The sequence below is a fragment of the Cynocephalus volans genome, chromosome X (genome assembly GCF_027409185.1).
Source record: "Cynocephalus volans isolate mCynVol1 chromosome X, mCynVol1.pri, whole genome shotgun sequence".
Classification (NCBI taxonomy): domain Eukaryota; kingdom Metazoa; phylum Chordata; class Mammalia; order Dermoptera; family Cynocephalidae; genus Cynocephalus; species Cynocephalus volans.
Window position 1 is genome coordinate 148,362,134 of NC_084478.1, and position 13,927 is coordinate 148,376,060.

The window sequence follows — 13,927 nt, forward strand, 5'->3', positions numbered from 1 at the left end:
TTTTCTTTGTGTTCTAGCTTCTGGGGGCTGGGCCTAGCCCAAGGCAGTGTTTGTTCTCCCTGCCTTGTCCTGCCAGGGAGGCAGCAGACTCAGGCCCTCCAGTGTATGGTGGTCCTGTGCTTGCCTTCCTCTGGAGCCTCCTGGCCCTGGTTGCCTGTGACCCTTAAGTCCTGGGATGGAAAGACCTGACTCCCGAGGAGAATGGGGTTGTTGTCATGCATGCCTCTTGTTCATTGACACCTTGTTGGCCAAAGGCCACCCTGACTTTGTTTTCGTGGACACACAATAAAAAGACCATTTATTTGTAATGTATTGGCTCTTCGTGTTGGGGGAGGGGTTGGGCTCCAATGGCATGGGGCTTCTGGTCTTGGATCTCCAGGATCACTATCTGGCTTTGCATTTCTGTTTTGGTCTTGGGTTAGGGATCAAATGCTCCCCAGAGATATGTTTGTGTTTTGTTTTGGGGTTTTATTCCTTAACTCATTCCCCAAAACATTTACAATGTGCATAGTTTACATGCAAATACTACGCCATTTATATAAGGGACTTGAGCATCAGTGGATTTTGGTATGGGGGTGGGGTGTGGTGGGGTGGGCATGGGAGGTGTCCTGGAACCAATCCCCCAATATACTGAGGGATGCCTACTTATAAAAATAACTATAGTATAACAAAGTGTGTGGAGAGAACTCAGTTGGAAGTGCAGCATACCGGTATCTGTGGTGTTTTAACTTGGAAAAGTCAAAGGCAACCTCAGCATCCAAGGGCACATAGATGGTGGAGCATTCCTGAGCTCCTGGAATTGCTGCTTATTTAATGACACAGGGGAAAAATCTTAAGACTCTGAAGTTCTCCAAATGGTCCATGACTCTATTGACTACACACACACACACACACACACACACACACACACACACACGCATGCTCCTGCTCCCCCATACACACACCATGCCCTTCTTTCCCTGTTTATCCAGTTAGATGTACCATCCAGCCCTATAAACACTCCTTTACCAACCGCTTTAGTTCCTTTGCCTCTCTCTCCCTCCAGTGCCCTTGTGTGTTTACAGCCCCATGACTCTGTGAACCCCATAGGACCAGCCTGCTTCCCAGCTGTGCTTGAAGTGCTGAATGTTGTCGGGGCCATCTCTCCCTAGCGCTGGCTGGGTGAAATTTGGTGGCCAATTACCTGGTATTATACTCCTCGTCCCTCTCTCCAAAAATACTCTTTCACCCCTTCTTCTCTCCTCAAACTTCCAACATCCCTGCTGATGACTTTGCTCCATAGTTCACTGAGAAAAGAGGTGCAAGTGGCTGAGAATCACGTCATCCTCCCACCATCAAACCTACTCACTGTGTTTGTGTCCCTATTCTCTGCTCTGGCCTGGTGGCAGTGGATGAACTGTCTCTGCCCCTACAAGGCCAACTCGTGTGCTTGTCCCATCTTCCATCCATTATCTCACATGTTTAGAAGTCCCTTTTTTCCTCACATCCCCTTCTAGTGACAACCTTGGTGCCTGCTCCCCTTTACTATGTGTATGTATATCAAAACATAATGTTGTGCACCTTAACTTTATACCATGAATAAACTCATAAACTCACTGCTAAAGTCATCTACACAGCCTTTCCCTGCTCTGCCTAATCCATCCGCTCCACAGGGACCATTTGAACTCTTGGGAATGTGGAGGGAATGAAGATGCATTAGGGCCAGAAAAGGCACATGGGGTCACATGGGACACATGATGACATCCTTAGGCTCACAGAGTCCTGGCCTTCAGAGTAGGGAGGAAGCGGAAATATTTCTTCATTATAAAGATGGGGAAACTGACACCCAAAAAGGAAATGGACTTGCCCTATATCCCACAGAGATGGGGCTGTGTAGCCAGGAATGAAACACGTTCACTTCCCTATTTCTCAACGATGTCTTCAATTATTACAGTGAATTATTTTGTGATCTCTATGTTTTTGTCCCAAAAGTAATAACATGAGATATTATATGCAAAAAGTTCAAGCTGTCTGGATTTACATGGAGTAAAATATAAAGGCACGCCCTCTTGCAGGCCCACACAGGGCATTTCTCTTCCCAGTGCTACCCACTGTCAATGATGTCAGTGTCAAGCCACACTGCACCGAACCACCTCTCAAGAGTTTGCTGCACTTTCAGAAACTCTCATTTGCCCTGGGGTTGAACTTGCCTTGGTCTACTCAGCAGCAAACATCAGGGAACATAAGATCCACTTGGGGAATTTACGAAAAACCACCAAATTACATACTTTAAGAGCCAGGGTTTTATGTGATGTGAGATTTATCTTGGACAAAGGTCACAACAGGATTTGGGGGATGTCACGGAGGACCAAGGTATTGAATCAGAAGTGGCAGAGTCCACATTTTACTCCATATACATCTCAACAACTTGGACTCTTTTACATGTAAAATATCATGTTATTACTTGTGGGATAAAAACATGTATCTTGCCCCAAGAGCATTTCTCCCGGCTTCCTGCAATGGAGCACAAAGCACAGGCACAGAAGCCTTAGTGACACTGCGGCTCCTTGGCCTCCCCACAGCACCAACTCCACACACAGAACTTTTGTCATGAACAGCCTGGGCCGCCCCTCTCAGGCAGAGGGTTCGCTCCATCAGACCCGCCACGCCTTCACTGCTCCTGGAAGGGGTCATTGGGGCACTTTTGTCTTGAGTCACCTAAGTAGGTCCCAGCAAGACTCCTCAGTTTAGATGTGCCCCTCCCTCCAGGCCCTATGATCTCTCCCTCCTCCTAAATTGCACCCCATTCCCATGGTGGTCTAAGCTCGGAGCCTGGGACTAATTCCTCAAACCTCCTTCTCTTCCTCAGTTCCTACATCTACTCTGTCACCAAGGTCTGTCCATTCATCTTCAACTGATCCTCCCAGTCCTCCCACTTCTTTTCATCTCTGTAGTCACACCCCAAGTCCAAGCTGCCACCATCTCTAGCCTAAACAACAGGCTGCACTGGCCACCCACCTGATCCTCCTATGGCCTCTTATTGCCTCTGTCCTTTCTCTCAAAAGCAGCCGAGGAGATCCTTTAAAAAGTAAGTCTTATCCGATCACTTCCATCTCTGAATACACGCCAGGCAGTGGCTTCCAATGACCCTTGGACATAAACCCCGACTCCTTCCCGTGCCCTCCAAGCAATGCCACACCGAGCCCAGTGCCCATGTGACCTCCCCTGTGCCAATCTTCCGACTCACTCGGCTCCAGCCACGCTCTTCCCCATTCTTGGGACACACCAAGTTCTAGTGTGTCTTCCCTCTGTTGAGAATGTTCCTCTTCAGCCGGCCGATGCCTTCCCATCTCGCAGGTCTCCATTCTGATGCCACTGCCTCAGCGGATGTGGGAGGAAGGAGTATTTGGTCTCCCTCCCCTGCTGGCCCTTGTCACGGTTCACTGTAGGCAGAATATACTTCCACACCCCACTGCCTTTGGGCTTTTGCCCGTGACTTGCCAACGTGATAGATATGAGTGGGCCTGAGGTGCACCATGTCCAGTGAGAGGCTTTGATGTGCTTCCATGGTTTGACGTTCCACTTCTGCCCCTGCCCTGGCCCATTGGGAGTCACGGCCTCACTCATGTAACCACTGATGCTTCTATTGGGCACCCAGAATGAGGAGACACGTGGAGCAGACCTGAAGCCATCTCCACCATCGCACACACAGCCACAAGTGACCCGAAGGCCATGAGTGAGAAATGTTGATGTGAACCACTGAGGCCCGGGGGCTGTTTGTTTGGCAGTACTATTAATGACACCTGCCCTTAGCATTGATTTAGGAATTTTACTAATGTATATGTATAATGAATTATTTGTGGTTTATGTATTTTACATCTATTTCTAAAGGTAAATTGTCTAGAGTGCTTTGCTTTCTACGTATAATTTTCAGTGGTATGTGGAAGTTTCAATGCACATGCATCTAAAAACTTGAATCGATAATTCTCATTCATTTCCGTTTATAATGTGCATTTTTATATTTAACAATACAGTCTTCATTTTATTTAATAGCTATGAAATTGTTTGTGAATATATTTCGAACAACTTAGTGAATTGTCTTCTTTTGTCGAATTAGGGAAATTGCTTTCACGAACCATTCAAAATAAAATTGTCCCACTGGGAGAAGAGCCAGGGTCCTGGGGCCTGGGGTCTGCCTGCTCTTTCTCGCCCTCCCATCAACTTCTACCCACTTATTCCTGGGGGCTGTCCGACTGCCCTTGGGCCCCAACCAGCCATTGCCCCATGTCATGTTGCCCAGCTCCATGCATCCCAGGGGCCACCATGGCCCATCATGACCCCTGCCCCGCACATCCCCGAATGTTAACCTGGCTCCTGTGGCCCCTCATCCCCACCTCCATCCCAGCACTGTCTGGCCCAGCCGTCAATTGCCCACAGCAGAGGAGAGACTCAGCTGCAACATCCAGAGAACTTTATTGACCAGAAATATCTGCTGAACCACTGAGGAGAAGGGGACATCACAGAGAGGAAATCCTAACGGGCACAAGAGGTCATGTGTCCCAGGGTGGACACGCACCTCATGGCTTTGCACAGACACGAAGGCGGTGGGGGTGGGGAATGGGAGCGCCTGATTGACACGGGAGTCACCTCAGGGCCAACACAGATAAGGGTGGGCTTCACAGAAGATGGAACAGCCTGACCCATGACTGGGAATGGGGGACCCCTCTTGGGAGTCCCCAGCAGCTCCATCCTTGAAATGGCCTCTTTCCCCCTAATGTCTCCCAGTCTAGTGCAGGTGGCAGCCATCTTCAGGTCCCTCATCCAGGCCTTGGCCGGACACTCAGACCTTCCCCCTTCTCCGAGACAAGACTGGAGTCTTTGGGGTCCTTGCCTGACTGTGTACGGAGAGGCATTCTACTGGGAGTGGGGTGCTCAATTTGCCCCCTTCCCCGTGCCCTTGGCAGCCTGATGGGCTCTGGACATTGCTTTCTTGGCCGTGAGGGCAGCATGTGTGTCATACCTCCCCAGAGATATCCATCTGTCTGGCCCATGTCAGTCTTCCATAGTTCCTTTGCCTTTCCTTTGCTGCCTGGTCAGAGATCAGTACCACCTGGGCCAGAAACAGAGCTCCAGTCCCTGTGGGTCTCACCACCCAGCACCCAGCATCTGGCCCGTCACGGGAGTCCAGGACCATGTGGACAGCCTCTCCAAAAGCCAGATGGCAAGCAGGCTCCCGTGGGGTCGCGCCTCTAGGTGGTGTTGCCAGGCCCCCTTCTCTTTCCTTGCCTGGCATCCTCTCTGGAGACTTGCTTTACCCACTCAAGCGTTACTGGCCCAGGAGGAGACAGTGGGGGCGTTTTTAGTACCTGATGGTGATTGCCTTTGAACTTGACTGGTTTTAAAGGCGGGAGCAGACGCACGGGAAACAGGAATTCTGATTGGATGAGGCCTACCCACGTTATGGAGGGCTGTTTGGTTACTCAGAGTTCACTAATTTGAATGTTAATCTCATCCAAAAACATCCTCCAAGTTGACACACAAAGTTAATCATCACACCTACCAAGCACTAAAGTGAGTAGTTTTGAAATATTTCCTCAGGTAGTGTAATATGTGCATACATTTTTCTCTGTGGCTTCATAAAAGTGTTTACTGTAAAGGAAGACGCTTTCTGCCTTCATCACATCATTTTGTTATCCTTGGATATTTTGAGGGAAAAGTATAGATTTTCTGAGTTATGAGCATTAATCAATGGACTGGAGAGTTCTTTGTTTTGAATAGAATGAGGCCCATTTGGAATCCAGACAGAGGAATAAGAGCCTCATTGTTCTCTTTATTTAAAACCCTCAGGAAGATCTCACCTGACATTTTAGGCTCATGGTCTGCAAGGATTCACATAAATCCTATTTAGCTCTTTATTAGCCTTTTTTTTTTTTTTTTTAATTCCCCGATTGGGATGCTGATTTCAAAAACAGCTGCGGACCTATTTGAGTCAGCCATCTGCACTTTCAGACAATTCCCAGGATGGGTTTTTGCTGAGATTAGCCCAACACATCCAGAACGACTGGACCTGGACCTGCTTCGTCCTTGCTGTGGGGCTGGTGTCCCTGACAGTGTTTTTTAGCCACAGCCTTTCCCACACAGGCTTGTGGCTTTGTTTCTCTGCAAGGGTCATACGTGTGCTGGTGAGGCCTTTTCTCCCTTATATTTTCAAGTGATAATTTTTAGAACCTCATCATATGCATAGAAATCTTATTTGGCCTTGAAAATCTGCATTATCATATTACCAAATCTCAATGATGTGTCAGCATGCTAAAACCATCAAGGTGTCTTCTGTAATCATAAATTTCCACACGCACAATGTGCCTGTCATAATGTTGAATGTCTTAGGGTTGTTTTATGTACTGCTCCAATTTTGTCTGAAACTTCACATGCAAATCAGGATTTCTTTTTTCGAATGGTTGATTCTCCTTTTATGTTCCACGTGCTTTATAGGAATGGGTGTTTCCTCTCCTTTGTTCTACTCAAAGGCAGTTTTATTCCAGGCTCTAGGGAAAACAGCTGTACCATCCTTGGCCAGCCATGATGCTCTGCCCTCTTTTATAAAATTACTGAATGTGACTCTGATCTACCTGCTGAAGTTTTTCACTCTGTAATTAAGATTAATGTATGTTCATCTCTTAGGAAGACTGGATTCAGAATTTGATTCCCCAGCCTGTGCTTTTGGGGAAAGCACTTTTTGGTCAATGGATTTGTATGTCATTCCTTTGGGGAAAAATATTCAAGGGTATTTAGTAAGCTCTGTTTTTCTTAGTTTTGACGTTATTAGTATAGGAATATTTAAGTACCAAAGGCAATGTTCTTTTATAAAATAGATGTTAGAGTGCCTTCTTCTAAAATTCTGCTCCATTAATGTTAACCTTAATTGTTGAAATTTATTTATCAATTTGGCCAAATTGAGACATCTAAAGGATTATTAGCATTTAAACACATAAAATTTATTATCTATTAGTATAGGTTCCAAACATGTATATTACTTAATTTGTTAATGCTTAGATTTTCTCAGTAGATAACCAGAAAGTGACTACTTGCAAGAAATACCACCACTTGACCTTGGTCATTGAATCTGTTTCAGTCCAGTCAGGGGAGAGAAACCACACAGTAGATTAAATGAGAAGGAAGTTTAATATAAAGTATTATTAAATTCAAAGAAATAAGTGACTACAAGTTATAAGGAAATTCTGTGTGGTTCTCTAGGGCCCTGGGAGAATACCCAGGGAAGGATGAACTTGGAAGGAGACCCCCTCCCCTAGTCTGAGGTTCAGACTTTGTTGGAGAACGTATAGTTCAGCCCATAGGATAGCAGAGAAATTTGCTGGTTTTCCCGGGCTATACTGGTCTGCACTTGCTTGGCAAGCAGGAAGCAGCTCTCTGGAGTATAGGCAGGACACACAGGCAATTGGCAACCAATGGTGTGGTTGTGTAGAGGGAGCAGAGGCTTGGTTTGGGCAGGAGACTTTTGGAATGCTAGTATCCATGTGGAGAGGGCCCTGAGAAGGTTATCACTAGGGCAGGCCAAGAGTGCAAGTTTAGCAAGGAACTGCATGTTGTGGGTGCATGGCTTACACAGTAGCCGTCAGCAGGGGAGCCCCATTCTCCTGCAGTGTCCTTCCAGCATCCTCAACTGAGAAAGTGTCATATCATGCTCACTATAAAGAAATATGCTTAATGTAATTCTGTCCATTATAGCAGAGCAAACATGGAAGGGAAAGTTTGGAGGTGAGAGGCAATTAAATGACAGCTAACACGGTCGTAGTCTCATCGTACTGTGAACCGTCTTCCTCCTTATTATTTATTATCAGTTGAGGAGTGACTCCCTCCATAGATTTTACAACCCAATTATTGCTGTGAAGAGGTGATCCAAGAACAAAACTCCAAATTGAGTTTTGGTGCCATCATCTGAACCTTCTCTTCTCCATTCAGGAGTACTTACATGGATAGTGAAGTGAAGATGCTATTTAGCTGCCAAATTTGTTACTTCTTACCCCTATTCATTGGATTTCCCCAGTGGCACCGATTCTGGAACTGGCTAGCCTAACTAGACATGAAAGGCAATTATTAAATCTGATTAAAGGGCTGGCCGGTTAGCTCAGTTTGTTAGAGCCCAGCCTTAGAGCCCCAGGGTCACAGGTTCAGATTCCCGTACCCGCCAGCTGCCAAAAAGCAAATAAATCTGATAAAAGAAAAACATACATATATTGTATTGGGAACTATAATTCATGTATTTAAATGTTAATAATTTGAATTTAAATTACTTCTCATTGATATTTAGAATGTGTTTCATTGTTATTGTGGCTGATTATTATAAAATAAGTACCAGAATGCTATATTGGTTTGTATAATTTTGAAAATAAAGTTGTTCTTGAATAACGAACAGACATGATCCTGAAAAAATAACTTTTAAAAAGGTTCCATTTAAAAAAAATTCAGTAAGCATTTACTGAGTCCCTACTGAGCCCCTGCACTAAGCATAGATACTTCAGATTCTCCAAGATCTTATTTTTCTTAAATCAGGTTGACTAGTTAGCACCCCTGGGAATTTCTGAACATTTCATTGCCAAGTCAATAAATACATGTGACAGATGTCTTATGCTGTTTCCCTTAGTTTTAGTGTGTCAGCAATATCTGTCCATTGAATTAATGGCTGCTAATAACTTGTTTGGTATCTGTAGAACTATACATCTGTGTGCCGGTAGAATGGCAGAAAACTGCGGCAGAGCCATCATGTTCCAGGATCTCTACTTTTGCTGCCCCCATAGGGACTTCCTTGTTCTCAGAATGTATTTTTTCAAAATGCAGTTTTAGAAGTCTTTTATCCAGTCTGTTGCTCACGCACTGGTGATTTTTGTGGAGAAAGGCAACAGGTGGAGATGGTCTCATAAAATGCCCATGAAGTCAAAGCTTGTTATAAAAATATCAAAGATAGTGATAAAGACTTTCATTTTTATCATTGTTATTAACAGCAGTCTTTACAATAAAAAGGAGGTGGTACTCATGGAGCTTTCCTCACCTTGTATTGACGGTAGCGTCTACAGTCAGCCATTTTTCTATTTATTCCTCTTCCCGCCATCACACTTCTCTCGGTTTTCCTGCACTGCACATTGCAAACACTTACTACATATTGGTTACATCTCTCTGCTCCGTCTGCAGCCATCCTTTTTTCTGAACATATAGTTTTCTGGCTTTATCCCATTCCCAGTGACCCATCTTTGGGAGATGGCTCTCTCTTTTGTAACCACTTATTGTATTCAATTAGCTCTGCAGAATAGCTCCAGGTGGATAAATAGGACTTCCCAGCTTAAGTGGAAAGAGGCAGACATACTTGCAATAGGAAACCCTTATATGGCCCCCTGAAAGGAACTGGAAGTCTAAGAGTTCTCATTCTCTGTTTTTCTTTTTCCAGAATGGCCCATTTTACCCAAACTTAACTATCAGGATGTTTCTGAACCCTTAGAAGGGGCCTCCGTCAACTGGAATTGCCTGTGTCTACAGGTTCAAGATGTTCGGTTGTGCCAGTTCATTCCGCAGAGTGGCTCTTATTGTATCTGACCTCCCATGGAAAGGGAAGAAACTGGGTGATGAGGCTCGTCACAGGAGAGCCCTCTCTCCCACTCAGGCTGGTCACCTCACCATCCCTCAAACAGCCACATTTCTTCCACCTCTGTGCTTTTGCACAAAGCACACCACTTTACATTCTTTTGTTCAGGTCATAGTTCTTCTCCAGTTTCCTTTCCGTGTTTTCTGTGGGACCTTTTCTAACCCTTCCAGTCCTCACTTTCCTTGCAACTCTTACACTATGTATATAGTCTCTACCTGCAACTTAATACTTACCTTTCCCTTGCGGTGCTTATGGATGTTTGTATGATTCAGACTACATTGTAGGTGGGATGCATTTTACACTTCTCTTTCCCCCCAGTTGTTCACTGGCAGTCATTTGTTAAAATACACAGGAGTTTGTTGCATGTATCTATCTCTTAAACCAGAACATTTAGCTTAAGGTCGGACTAAACACGGTTAAAAAAAAAAAAAAAGTATACATCTTTCATTATCTCTCTTTTCAGATTGGCTGCTGTGAATTCATAAGTGTGGCCAAGAGCTTTTTAACATTTGATTGACGGCACTTATAGAAATACTGTTTTTAAAGCAGGTCTTACTGTACTAGCTGCCCATACTTCAAGGTATTAACATGTGGCCGGGAAGAGTGTGGATTAAAATCTATTGGTAAAGTTCTTCTGTCTATGCCCATAGAGTGATAGAAGCAGGTAGGAATGGGGGTAGAAAAGCAGATTGAATCATGTCCCTTCTCTCCTTAAAATGGAGTGATGGCTTTCTACTGTATAAGATCCCCAGTCCTCAACATTCGTGGTCTGGCCCCCACAACCCTCATTTCATCCCCTTCTCCTCCTAGCTCGGCACACTCCAGCCACTGTAGCTCTTCTGCCCTTCTTTGCCTGATTAACTCCCACTGAGTCCTGAGGTGATACGTACTTCATATTGTCTCTTTCTCAGAGATGTCTTCCCTGACCCCCCAGTCCAAATCAAACATCCCCAATATATAATTTCTCATCACTGACATTGCTTTTTCTTCCTATTGCTTTTTGCCTTTCACTTTTTTCCCCATTTATTTTCATTTTTATTTGATGTATATATATTAAAGGTCAAGATTCTTACAGCAGTTATTTCAAATGAGACCATGCAAAGCAATTCAGTGTGCACAACAATCCTTTCTTCCCTTTGGTTCTGCTGCCTTATACAAGAGTGTGAATGGCAGAAAATTGGATGACATGTGGCCGGTTGGAAATGTCATCTGTTTACAAAAACAACAGAAAAACCCCAAACAACAACACGCAGGACAGTTTCTACTTTTGTAAGTCAATTTATAATAAGTATTTTGTTTTTTATTTAGGAGGCACATGGAACTGAAAACTTTAGTTGTCCGATTTTATTAAACTAACCCACAAAAAGCACAAATAACAGTCCCGACACTCTGCAGACTTTGGAGGGTTGAGATTGTAGCCACTGTTATCTTTAGTAGATTCAAAGACTTAGCCTGAAAACGTTGGCTTTTTCTCTTAATAGAAATAAATCTTCATAGGGGTTTTCCTCTAGTTTTGCTAGAGTGGCTTCCAGAAGAATAGGGAAGAACACTTCATGTGAAATTTAAAGTGTGAAAACTGTAAAGTATTCTCTTGCATTATATGAACATTTGCTAGTTGCATAGACTAAAGACAGTTGGTTTGCTAAATGGCACTGAAGAAAATCCTGACCCAAGTGGCACTACTTAGTCCAAATGTTTCTGACCGAAGAAAACTATACAATATTTATAGGCTAACTGTATGAGATGGTTGACATTAATACTGTACATATTTTACATGTCAAATACATAGTCCAAGAGTTCGTAAAACAAGGTCATGCATTATTACCTCTAAGAATGTCATGTACAAGATATACCTCCCCAAGTACTTGTGACACCATTTCAGGTAGAAGCAGTCTTATATGCAAAAACAATCCAGTTTCTCTGCTATGCTAAGTATATAATTTAAAGAATCTTCAGAGATTACTGAGAAAAAAAATCTCAGTCCACTGAAGACTAAAGTGTCAATTTGTGGGATTTAAAATGTTTCCTTTTTAAAAAATACCGGAATACATAACCTTTGTACAAAGAAAAATATAAAATTTCTGGACGATCATGATTGATCACACTACTACACAATTGAGAATGAAATGTCATTGGTTAAAAGTTTTTCTACTTTAGTCATTCCTTTGACAGCATTAATTTGTGAACTAACGTTTACATTTAGTTCAGCTGCATTTATGGCACAAGATCTCATTTTCAAAATGGCACCAATTTTCCTTAAGTGTAACAGCATTCTATTTTTAGCAGCAATTCTATTTTTAAAGGTTAACAATTTGTAGAACAAATGTTTTATCAATACTTATTTTCTACTTTATACCCACCAGTTATAATATTCACAAAAGGCTAAAGTCTACTTTAAAAATGATCTTCCACTCTCCCCTTCCCCACATTTTAGTCAAAGGTTTTTCCTTCCACCTCATTTCTGAACTGGTTGGGGACGTACAGGAGTTTCAGACAAGGTACCTATGTGTTTTAGGTGGGATTCTTGATTTTAAATGAGTATAAAGACAAGTACAAGATGAAATATTTCTTAGTTCAGGTATGTCCTACTACCCCAAAAGTTAGTTAGTTACATGACAAATAGTACCTACGGACAACCTAGAAAGGAAGAGACATTCAACGCTAGGCTAAAAATCTTAAGTCTGAACAGCAAGAAGGCCGTTTTACACAACGGTGATGCAGTCAAAACTGACTGGCATTTAAGGTTAGACTCTAATTTTGTGGTTACTGATAAACACGAAAGTTTACCTGAAGAGGTGTCACTAAATTTAAAAAAAAACTGAAAATGTTTTAAGAGCAATTTACACTGAGGAAAATATGCTTCCATGATATTCTGCGTAAAGAGAGATTATCAGTAAAGGGAATTGACAACTGAGCCTGCTGAATAAAATTCCATGAATATAGTTTTCATGATAAGATGTATTTCCCCCTAAAAATCATCAACTCTATAGAGGTACACTTCATGTTAAACTATTATTCTCTAGAGAAAATATCCATATCAAACAGTTAGTGACATAATACGAGTTGAGAAAAACAATTTAGGGGGAAAATTTACCCACAAGTAATCTGATCTGACAAAACAAACCAGACTGATGTCAAATGGACAAAAAACTGAGAAAACGTTGCAAAAAAACTGATAACCACAAATATATGGTTGGGGGTGGGGAACAGTTAAGCCATCTAAAAAATCATTCCACATGGCTTTGGCTTATTAAAATATTTTACACTTTTCTTTAAAAAAAAAAAAAAAAGATTTGAAAGCATCTGAAAAACATGCAAATTGTTTGAAAACCCTGCATGGAAAATTCAGACAGTTTGCAAGCCTCATTCAGATGTTTACCAAGGAAAGACAACTCTCCCCATGAGACATATGGTGGGAAAGGTCTTTATAATTCTCTCTGTGTTATACTAGATGGCAACCCAGAGGTCCGTGCAGCAGTTACAAACAAGGGGTATTATCTGAAAGGGACGGGACTGTGGTATTTGCTTTGGTTGGGGAACCACCCAGCTTCGGTTTTTCCAGATATTCTGCACGCACAGGTTTATGACACTGGAGAACTTGGATTGCATCTTCTACTTTGAACCACTCTCTCTCCCTGCCTTCATTAACAGGATCTTCCCAATCTTCTCCTAGCTCAGTGACTGTAAGAACATGAACACATGTTCTGTGCTTTCGGTCTTGGTTCTGCTGCACGGTGCCCAGGAGTCTGCCTAATCTTCCTTTCACTCCAGCCTCCTCATCAACTTCCCCCAGGGCGGCGCCGCCAGGCCCCTCCTCGGGCTGCATTCCTCCTCCTGGGACAACCCACTGGTCGGGGCACCGACTGCTGCTCACTAGCAGCGCCTCGTCCTCCTGCTCGCTCCGGAAGCACAGGCGCGCTGCCCGCTTCTTGAAGCCCTCGCGGTCATAGGTCCGCGTCTGCTTGGGCTTGAGCTTGAGCTTGGGCTTGAGCTTCATCACAGAGGCCGGCGCTTGCTGCAGCTGCCGCTGCCGCCAGGAGAAGAGCGAGGCTCGGGAGCTGCGGCTCGCGCCACCGGGAGGCAGTTTCGAGAACCGGCGCCGCCGACTCGGCAGCCTTGGAATGGTTTGTAGTTGTGCATCTATTTGTGTGATGATTTGTTTAAAGTCCGAGTCCTCTTGTAGAGTGTAAGCTCCACAAGGGCGGGAACGTGGTCTGTTTTGCTTGCTCTTTTAACCCCACGTCCCTAGCTCCGTGCTTGGCACGTAATGGAGGCTCAATAAATACGAGTTGG

The 13,927-nt window shown here is 43.8% G+C and overlaps 1 protein-coding gene across 1 annotated transcript; it reads right to left on the reverse strand.

Annotated features, from left to right (window-relative positions):
- Positions 1–13,112: 13,112 nt before the first annotated feature.
- LOC134367406 (diphosphoinositol polyphosphate phosphohydrolase NUDT4B-like) lies at positions 13,113–13,460 on the reverse strand. The gene has a single exon (XM_063084147.1). The coding sequence runs from the start codon at positions 13,458–13,460 to the stop codon at positions 13,113–13,115; it is 348 nt and encodes a 115-aa protein (XP_062940217.1).
- Between the last annotated feature and the right edge of the window lie 467 nt (positions 13,461–13,927).

Excerpts from the sequence above, each read along its gene's own strand:
- LOC134367406 (XM_063084147.1), bottom strand. The coding sequence starts at position 13,460 with ATGCAGCCCGAGGAGGGGCCTGGCGGCGCCGCCCTGGGGGAAGTTGAT.